The sequence below is a fragment of the Sinocyclocheilus anshuiensis genome, unplaced genomic scaffold (assembly GCF_001515605.1).
Source record: "Sinocyclocheilus anshuiensis isolate Anshui unplaced genomic scaffold, SAMN03320099.WGS_v1.1 scaffold1082, whole genome shotgun sequence".
Taxonomy (NCBI): Eukaryota; Metazoa; Chordata; class Actinopteri; order Cypriniformes; family Cyprinidae; genus Sinocyclocheilus; species Sinocyclocheilus anshuiensis.
Genome location: NW_015542379.1, coordinates 169,951 through 180,594, shown reverse-complemented (window position 1 = coordinate 180,594; position 10,644 = coordinate 169,951). Strand labels below are relative to the sequence as shown.

At 37.7% G+C, this 10,644-nt stretch overlaps 2 protein-coding genes across 2 annotated transcripts in view; both read left to right on the top strand.

The window, feature by feature from the left end:
* Nucleotides 1-3,995, top strand: part of LOC107692525 (neuronal acetylcholine receptor subunit beta-4-like) — a 16,381-nt gene extending 12,386 nt beyond the window's left edge. The window contains exon 6 of the mRNA XM_016491607.1: nucleotides 3,781-3,995. Coding sequence (XP_016347093.1) covers nucleotides 3,781-3,954 — 174 coding nt within the window. The 3' untranslated portion in view covers nucleotides 3,955-3,995. The remainder of the gene's footprint in view (nucleotides 1-3,780) is intronic.
* A 3,005-nt stretch (nucleotides 3,996-7,000) lies between these two features.
* Nucleotides 7,001-10,644, top strand: part of LOC107692510 (neuronal acetylcholine receptor subunit alpha-3) — a 12,667-nt gene continuing 9,023 nt past the window's right edge. The window contains 3 exon segments of the mRNA XM_074187025.1: nucleotides 7,001-7,165; nucleotides 8,403-8,447; nucleotides 9,933-10,042. Coding sequence (XP_074043126.1) covers nucleotides 7,001-7,165; nucleotides 8,403-8,447; nucleotides 9,933-10,042 — 320 coding nt within the window.

The window sequence follows — 10,644 nt, the reverse complement described above, 5'->3', positions numbered from 1 at the left end:
TGCACAAGGTGTTTGTCACAGCTCCAGACTTATTTGTTCATTAATGACGTCATCAGCGACTAGTCGACTTCGACTTGACTTTCATCACATAAAAGTCGACTTTAAAAAATCTGAAGTCGTTCAACCCCTACTACTGACACACTACAGCAAAATATAGAAATAACTGATTTAAAACCATTTTTTAGCTGCTGAAAATACTAGTGTTCTAATCATTTTGGCCACCGCTGTATAAAGCCTAAAATGCCCTTGTAGTAGTCACATATGCCACCTGCATTGCAGTGCGGATGGGACGTACGAGGTGACGGTCTTCACCAACGCCATCGTCCTGTTCAACGGCAGCATCGCCTGGCTCCCTCCCGCTATTTACAAGAGCGCCTGCAAGATCGAGGTCAAGCACTTCCCCTTCGACCTGCAGAACTGCACGCTCAAGTTCCGCTCCTGGACCTACGATCACACCGAGATCGACCTGCTGCTGAAGTCCGAGGTGGCCAGCATGGACGACTTCACCCCCAGCGGCGAGTGGGACATCCTGGCTCTGCCGGGCCGGAGGACGGTCAGCGCTCTGGACCCCACCTACGCCTACGACTTCTACGACTTCATCATCAAGCGCAAGCCGCTCTTCTACACCATCAACCTGATCATCCCCTGCACCTCGCTGCGCTGGACGTTCCCTTGATAGGGAAGTACCTGATGTTCACTATGGTGCTGGTGACCTTCTCCATCATCACCAGTGTGTGTGTGCTAAACGTGCACCATCGCTCTCCGAGCACACACAGCATGCCAGACTGGGTCAAGCTGGTGTTCCTGGTCAGACTTCCAGCGCTGCTGTTCATGCAGAGACCGCGGGGAAACTCGGCCCGTCGCCGTCTGCGGGATCCCGGATCATCTCTGCTGGGCTTCGACGATCCTCACAAATCCGGCATGTCGTCGTCGGCCTCCGTGCTTTTGGCCGCATCCTCGGCGCTCTCGTCGCCCAGACACTTTTACAGCAGAGGACCTCAGATCCAGAAAGGAGATCTGTGGCCCGCTGGGGACCTGAGAGAGAGCAGGCCGGCTCCAGACCGGGGATCTGAGATCCAGGAGGCCATGGACGGCGTTCGCTACGTAGCGGATCACATGATGGGAAACGACGACGATCAAAGCGTGAGTGACTTTATCGCTTCTCAGTTGCGTTACCATTCTGAACTAACTAACCAAACTAAATTCGAATTTTGTACTTAAAAATTATCAAAATTTGAATTATATTCTAATTGAAAAGGCATAATTTCAGTTAGGGGGAAAAAAGCTTTTGGCTTCTCTCCTGAGGCCACAAGAGGGCGCATCAAGCAAAATATTATGCACATTTCTTCAAAGCGTAATAAGATAACACGACTATCTTTGAAAAAAAGTGCATAATGTTTAAAATAATGTTTATAAACCATATATAATTAATAAAGTTGCTTAAACAATTAGAAAAAAAAAAACAGCACCATGCATGTATGTACGTAGAGTTTAATACAAAGGACCGAAAACCAATCACAAAGAGTAGGTTACTTTCTTAATTTAAAAACATGAGATACAGTGGGATGGGGAAAACCGCCATAACGTCTTGAGACATGTTTTTTAAAAGTTGAACTTGCATTAATTTTACATGGCTTTCTAAACATGCGTCTCTCTTGTGCGAGACCCGAGTGCAACGCTGATAGATGTCCCGCTAGAAAATGTGATAAATATGCGAACGGCTTGGTTTCAGTTTTGACGTAAACAACATCTTCTCCACACTGACGCTCTCGTTTTCCGCAATATATGGATGAACAACGTAGCAGCGCCGCATCTAGTGGGTTCAACTGGATAGGCTAACAAAAGCATTCAAATTCAATCAATGACACACACATCGTCATCGCATCTCGTGCAGCACTGATAAGCTGCCTGACGGCTGACGCAGACCTTCAATTCGAATGCACCGTTTTTGCGTTCGAATGTTGATTTTTTTTTTTTAATTCAACGAATATTCGAAATTCCAAATTTTTTTGGACAGCCCTGACACACAGAGTATACGGTGATTCACGCGCTGCTCGCGCACAATTAAAAGAACTGCGTTTCAGTCATATTGGGCTGATAACTGCTCCGTTCGGTTTGTACGTGAAGTTAGCGCTTATAAAAGCGCCAATTAATAGCCTGATTCTAGGTTTCCATTAACCATGGTATAAATATTGGGGGGGCGGGGGAGTTGTACTTGCTAGTTTTGGTTATTGGGGGGGTTATCTCCCCCTATCCCCCCCACAAACTTCGCCCCTGCAAAATGATAATAGTAAACACTCAATTTTCAGTTAAAGGCAGTTCATCATTGAATTCAGTGATGTCATCATCCAGCTCAGTTCAGTTTAAATAGTGTCTGTTCAATCAAGTCGACGATATCACTGGAAATTAAGTGTCCCCAACTAAGCAAGCCAGAGGCGACAGCGGCAAGGAACCAAAACTCCATTGGTGACAGAATGGAGAAAAAACCTTGGGAGAAACCAGGCTCAGTCGGGGGCCAGTTCTCCTCTGCCCAGACGAAACCAGCAGTTCAATTCCAGGCTGCAGCAAAGTTAGGTTGTGCAGAGGACTCATCTGGTTCCTGTGGTCAGTGTCGCATGATCTTCAGAAATCATTCTAATATGCTGATTTGCTGCTCAAGAAACATTTCTGATTATTATCAATGTTGAACACAGTTGTGCAGCTCAATATTTTTGTGGAAATGGTCATACATTTTATTTTTCAGGATTCACAGATGAACACAAACTTCAAATGAACATCATTTATTTGAAATATAAATAGTTTGTAACATTAGAAATGTCTTTACTGTCACTTTTGATCAATTTAATGTGTCCTTAATGCTGGATAAAAGTATTATTATTTGAATCTCAAATAATTTCAAATAGTTTCAAAAACATTTAAAAATCCTCAGTTATTCCAAACTTTTGGATATTAGTCTATGTACTGTATATTTGATGTCAGTTTTGATCAATTTAATGCATCATTGTGGATTAAAAGTATTAATTGCATTATTATTTATTAAAAACAAAGTATTATTTAAAGTAAAAGCACTTCTGACTCCAAACATTTGAACAGTAATAAATGTTGAGCTCATACTATCAGTAATTTCCTATCATCCTAAGAACTCGTTAGTGGGATTGATGGCTTGTAGAACTTTTTATGACTTTTTTGGTTTCACTTGTAAATCATAATTGAGGGTCGTAATTGCCCACCTATTAATCTAAAACATAAAGTATTTGTGAACTGTTCAGTTTGTCAGACAGTTTGTGAGTCTTATTGACTTTCAAAAAAAAAAAAAGAAACTGCTCGCGAGAGTCATTTGCTGGGGAATCTATACTAGTTTAACTATATGTTTGTTTAATTTGATATAATTCTGTGTATTTACAGGAAGCACTAGTCTAACATCTCACTTTCTGTGCATATCTAGTAAGATATTACCTTATGGGTTTAAAACGGATCGAATTGTACAGTAAAAGTTGAATGTCAACAAAGAATATTTATTCAGCAGACACACAGTTGGCAAACAGAGGTGGGAAACAGCAGAGGTTATGCTTACGCTTCAGCCAGAGCCCATTGTAAGAGCATCGATCGTGTGCTTAAATCACTCTGAAGGAGAGAGAGAGAGAATAATAGTGAGCATCAGAAAGTGTCGAGGACAGCAGTCTGAGAGACGGAGCGGCTGCTCATTCTGCCTCCTCCCTTATTAGTGCACCTAACGGGTCAATAGGGTTATTAACGAGCCGGTCTCTTGTGCATCCACAGGTCGTCGAGGACTGGAAGTACGTGGCCATGGTGGTGGACCGCCTGTTTCTGTGGATCTTTGTGATTGTGTGTGTGGTGGGAACGCTGGGTCTGTTCCTCCAGCCGCTCCTCCAGAGCCACACCGCAGGCATCCAGCAGCCCAGCGCAGAGCCGTCCAGACGAGACGGGATGTGAGCCGGAGATCTCAATCAACTCATGCTTTATATATATATACAGCGGTGGCCAAAATGATTAGAACACTAGTATTTTTAACCAGCTAAAAATGAGTTCAAGTCAGTTATTGGGGAAGTCGTGGCCTAATGGTTAGAGAGTCGGACTCATAACCCAAAGGTTGCGGGTTCGAGTCTCGTACCAGCAGGGATTGTAGGTGGGGGGAGTGAATGTACAGCGCTCTCTCCCACCTTCAATACCACGACTGAGGTGCCCTTGAGCAAGACACCGAACCCCCAACTGCTCCCCGGGCGCCACAGCATAAATGGCTGCCCACTGCTCCGGGTGTGTGTTCACGGTGTGTGTGTGTTCACTGCTGTGTGTGTGCACTTTGGATGGGTTAAATGCAGAGCACTAATTCCGAGTATGGGTCACCATACTTGGCCACATGTCACATGTCACGTCACTTATTTCTATCTTTTGCTGTAGTGTGTCAGTAGGAAATATCAGTTTGCATTTCTAAACATTCCTTTTGCCAATAATTGTGATAATCCAGTGAGATTTTTTTCTGTGCTCCACACAGAAATCTGATCACTGATATATGTGAGCCTGCAGCACAAAAGCAGTCATAAGCAGCACAGGTATATTTGTAGCAATAGCCAACAATACATTGTATGGGTCAAAATTATCCATTTTTCTTTTATGCCAAAAATCATTAGGATATTAAGTAACGATCCTGTTCCATGAAGATATTTTGTACATTTCCTACCTATCAAAACTTAATTTTTGATTGGTAATATGCATTGCTAAGAACTTCATTTGGACAACTTTAAAGATGATTTTCTCAATATTCAGATTTTTTTGCACCCTCAGATTCCAGATTTTCAAATAGTTGTATCTCGGCCAAATATTGTCCTATCCTAACAATTTATTTATTCAACTTTCAGATGATGTACAAATCTCAATTTTGAAAAATTGACACTTATGACTGGTTTTGTGCTCCAGGGTCACATATTATAATGTCACTGTAGAGCATTTTCTCCACATCAGCAATCATTTGACCCAGAATATGACCGCGAAGTGCTTAAAGCTCGAGTCGAACCAAATGGAACTCCAGAATTTATGATTGTTCCCAAACAGGTTTCACTCCCCTCATCTGCCATTGGTCAGAAACAACAGTTAACCCCGCCCACCAACTCTTATTATTGCTTGAGCCACTGTCAGTCTCTTTTTTCCACTTTTCAGGGAAATAAAGCTACAAATGGCTTATCGGTCTCTACATATTAAGCCTGGGTAAATCTTTACTTTTAATGCTATTTTCACTCAGAAATTGCTAGTAAATTTCACAAGTAGTTACGCATAATACTTGATTAAACAAGAATTTATGAAGTCGAGAGATTGAAATGGTATTTTCTTGTAAAACATGGCCTCCAATAATCTGTTTTATTTTTTCAGTGGTCTTGATAAGATACTCAAGGTTTGATTCACTGTGTAATATTTTATCACATTTGCAGCCATTCATGTCAATTTTGGCAAAGTCTTAATCAAATCTGCACAAATGTGTCTGTTCTTGTCTGGATGCTTGATTTGCTTGATAGTCTTCTCTTTTTATTTCTCATCTTCTGTGTTTCTCCTTGTGTTCACCTGAAAGCACATTCAGATATGACCTGATGTGAATCACTATATGTACAGCGCCACCTGCTGGCTGTGTCTGTATCTGTCACTCACATTCACACCTGCTGGCTGTGTCCTAATCCAGACTACAGTGCATCACCTTCATTCACAGCGCAGAATACCGTATCTCTTTATACAGTGTCCAGTTGTGTTATATAACAGGACCGGTTGCACCTAAGTGTTGGAGGTTTTATATTTCCCAAAACATGCATGCGGGACAGTGTCGGACTCTGGGAGTGAGAGTTATGGAGTTTGTGGATTTCAGTCTGAATCCGCAGCTGTTTGAAACATACATAATTTCTTGGAAAGCGAACATTGGGGTCACACTGATTATTCTCATATAGCTACTAATATAGAAACAGAGACAGATGTAGCAGTTGTAGCAAAGTGTTTTGAAAAATACCCAGTTAATGAAGTTCTGACATGTTTTTGTGTTTATTAGGTTACACCTTGCATTAAATATGGACTGCAGGATGATCTTTATTCTATTATTTGGATCTTTCTCTGAGGTATAAAAACCCTCCAGTCTCTCAGCCAGTATTAAATGTGTACTTCATGGTGAAACCGTAAAATCCTCATGTGCTTTATCATGTAACAAAGTCATAGTCACATTTTAACAGTCACAGTTTAACTTTTGAAAAGCAATTCAGTTCAACTTGTCGCTGGTCGAATTCTGAGTGCATTTGCTGTTTTGCGCCTTATCTCTCTCTCTCTCCCTCTCTCACTTATTTTTTTTTTTATTAAATTCAAGTAAGCTTTTTTAGCATGACTGTGTAACAATGTTGCCAAAGCATTAACATATATATAAATAATAAAAAGAAACAAAACAACAACAGATGACAAATAAATAAAATCCATCTAAATAAATGAAAAGATAAAGTGAGTCAGTTTAGAGTTAACTGTGCTTAACACCTAACACTGAAGGGCATTTTCTCAGTAAATGATGGAATCAGTTCTTCAAATCTGGGGAGAAATGTTCCCCTCACAGAGTGATATTTAGGACAGATCAGCAGAAAGTGTTTCTGTAGATTAGTGTCTACAGATCCTCTGCTCTTGCTCGGTCCATGTGTGTCTATGTCTTCCTCTCTCTATTTCTAAATCATGCTTACTTCATCTGTATTTGGAGAGCATCTCTCTCCCTCTCCTCTCTCTCTCTCTCTCTCTTTCATATATATATATTAGGTGGCCTTAACTGCTATGTTAAATTAATTAGAGATGTAATTACATGCAGGTATTTAAAAATATATAATTACAATGTAAAAACTTGTATGTACCCAATAAGTGCATTGTATTAAATTATTAATTTAATGTATAAGTGCAATGTAGTATAAAGTGGGAGCATTCATAATGAGAAAGGCATGTTTTAGCAGCTTCTGAAGCATGAGATTCTGCAGTAATGAACGTCTCTGGTCCAGATTCAGGGGTTTGTGGCTCTGAGGCCGAGCACAGGCTCTTCTCAGTCATCTTCTCCAGTTATAACCAGTACATCAGACCGGTGGAGAACGTGTCCGAGCCCGTCATCGTCCAGTTTGAGGTGTCCATGTCACAGCTGGTCAAAGTGGTAAGTGCTGTGAGCAAACACAGGTTCATTTGCTTGTTTTACCCTGGTTTCAGAGGGTTTCAGAGGGATTCAGTCTGCTGGGCTCATGATGAGTCTGGGTCTCTTCATGATTCACTCATCGGCTGGAGCTTCAAAGTCTCTGCTCTTGAGCTCTTGAGCTCTGACCTCAGACACGCATCGATCCGTCGGATCCATGATCTGCTGAATTATCAGTTTCTGTGCATTCAGTCACATCCCTTTGTTATGCTTTCAAGTTTAGAGAGGTCATTTCATGCTCTTTTGGAGGGATGGAAGCACAAACAACAAGAAAAACACCATAACAAAGAATGATTTCAGTATTATATTGCAGAGGAAATCTAAATATATAGTCTTCTGAAATGTTCTCATATCTCTGCCAGTACCTTTAGTGGCCTGATTTAAAATTTTGACAGACTATTGGATTTTTTTTTTTTTTTTTTTTTTAAGGCTAAAATATAAAGGCATATAAGAAAATGTATTGTGTATTGTGTAAGTTGAGATCAAAAATTTACTTTTTTCTGACCAACATATATTTTAAATATATGCTGTAAACAGTAAAGCTCAATTAAATATATTTTTTAAATTGAATATGTATTTAGTTTCAACCTTCATATACCAAAATATATTTCAAAATGTATTTCAGTGGCAAGAAAAAACATTTCCAGTCTTACAGCAGCCTTCATTTATGTTATATGTTTAAGTTTGTCTTCAAATGTGACATATTCAGTGTTATTTTAGTATCATTCAGATACTTTATAGTTTTTGATATTTTTTTTAACTAGATTTTATTTTTAGATTTTCTGGTTTCATTTTCATTTTGGTTAAAGTTTTAGTAATTTTGTTGTGCGTTTGTTGTTTGTTTTTAAATATGCCTATATATATATATTACATTTATTTTTAGATAGTTTTAGTTTTAATTATTGTAGTACATTAAACTAAATGAAAATGAGAAATGTTGCCTTGGAAACTAACTGACATAAAATAGTTTGAAGTTTTTATATTTTATTTTATGTCAGTTAACTTTTATTTTATATTTATTTATTTCAAGTAATCAAAGTGTGGTTTGTTTATGGTTTAATTTTAGTTTTAGTCAACTATGATAACCCTCATGTTATTGTGGTTTCTTGTATTGAAATAAATGGAGGGCAAAATATTTTTGAATGCTTATAAAAATATATATTTATATTTCAAAATATACCTTTTTTGCCTTTATCCATAGGATGAGGTGAACCAGATTATGGAGACCAATCTCTGGCTGCGACATGTAAGCTCATGCATTATTCACACACATCCAAAGGTCATTGATTCATTTAGATAATTGGACACAATTGTATTCACCATCTTTGCGGTCACTCTTTGCAATGATTGGTGCAGCAGGTGGATTTGATTCTCAGTGGAATACAGATGTGAGATCTCAGTAATATTGGTTTCCAAATGGCTAATTGTCTTGATTGGAAATGGTCTACTTAAACCAGACGGCTTTAGATCTTATAATTTGTTATGAGAGTGATTATGTGAAGAGGAATAATTAAAAACTGTGTACGAGACAAAACTCATGCAGCAAAGAGGGCCTAACCAAAGCATTGTGCCCTCCTCCTGAATTAATCATGCAGTTCATTAACGTTTAAATGGCAAATCAATAATCACATTTAATCAAGCGAATCAAATTCAATACATAATTAATTCACATGGGTGGTAAGTCATATACCAACTATTTAAGCAACTGACTGTGTTTGCTGTATCCTGGAATACTGAATCGAATTAAGCATAACACACAAACATGCTGCAAATATGGGCTTCATATTGTGTGCATAAAACTACACTGGAAAAAAAAATTGGTGTAGAAACACTTGAATTGAAGCCTTTATATATAATGCATTTTGCAAGTATTTTAATGCATTAATAATTCCTTGTAATGCAGTAATAATTGTAACCCCATTTATAATACTTAATTGTTGCATTAAAACACATGACAAACAGCCAGTTTCAGCAAGAAATCTGCAAATATTATAATGCATTTTAACTTGAACTTTAATTATTTTGTGAAAGGATGTAATGCATATGAACACTGCAAAACAAATGCTGTAAAACAGTAACATACTGTCTTCCATTATAACAGTAATATACTGTAGAAAACAATGCATTATAGGCAATATTACAGCACTTTCTGAATATCTTTATAATGCATTACACATAAAGGCTTTAAGTAAATTATTACCCAGTTTTGACTTTTGAATTTTGAAGTAGAAAAACTGAAACCTTATTTTTCTTGCAAATCGTACTCCAGTACTTTTTAACAACTTTGTTATCTATGGAAGCCCGTTTCTGACTTTTTCTCGGAATTGCAAGATGTAAAACTTTTAATTGCATGTTATAAAGTTAGATTTGCAAGACTTTTTTTCTCGCAATTGTAAGTTTATATCTTGCAATTCAGATTTTTTTCTCACAATTTTGAGTTTATACATCGCAATTCTGACAATATCTTGCAATTGTGAGTTATAAAGTGCAGTTAAGAGGAAAAAAGACTTTTCTAATAATGGCACAATCCTTTTTTTCTCACAATTGCAAGTTTACATCTCTCAATTCTGACTGCGTGATATAAACTTACAATTGCTTGTTATAAAGTCAGAATTGCGAGATATTAACTCAAGTCTCAAAAAGTCAGAATTGTTAGATAAAAAGTTGCAATTACCTTTTTTATTCAGTGGCAGAAACGTTTTTTTTTTCTGCGTGTTTCTACTTTTCCTAGATTTGGAACGATTATAAGCTCAGGTGGAATCCCAAGGATTTCGGAGGCGTTGAGTTCATCCGTGTGCCGTCCAACAAGATTTGGAAGCCAGACATTGTGTTGTACAACAAGTAAGTTCTCCGTTCTGATCCTCGTTTCGTTAAGGACCATTCGTTATCAGCATCGTTAATCCTTGAAAGTTTTTCATATTTGTATTTTTTTTTTTAAATGTATGTACATTTATAACACTATTCTTTGTATTATATCACCTTTTATTGAAAATCATGAAAACATTTTCTTTTGCTATTTGAGCAAGTGGGAATGCAAAAAATATATTTGTGGTACTCTCCCATAGTGCTGTCAAACGATTAATTGCGATCCAACATAAAAGTTTTTGTTTACATGATATGTATGTGTGTGTGTGTGTGTGTGGTGTATATATATTATGTATATATAAATACAAGAAAAATATGTTATGTTTATATATTACATATATTTTTATATAATATATAAATATATACATGTAAACATTTTTAAAATATATACTGTTTGTGTGTGTGTTTATATATACATAATAAATATAAACAGTACACATACATATATTATGTAAACAAAAACTTTTATTTTGGATGTGATTAATTGCGATTAATCGTTTGGCAGCACTATATATTATACAGTAGTCTTTTGTTTGCGTCATGGATTATGGCTGTATTGATGCAGACTGTGTGGTGGT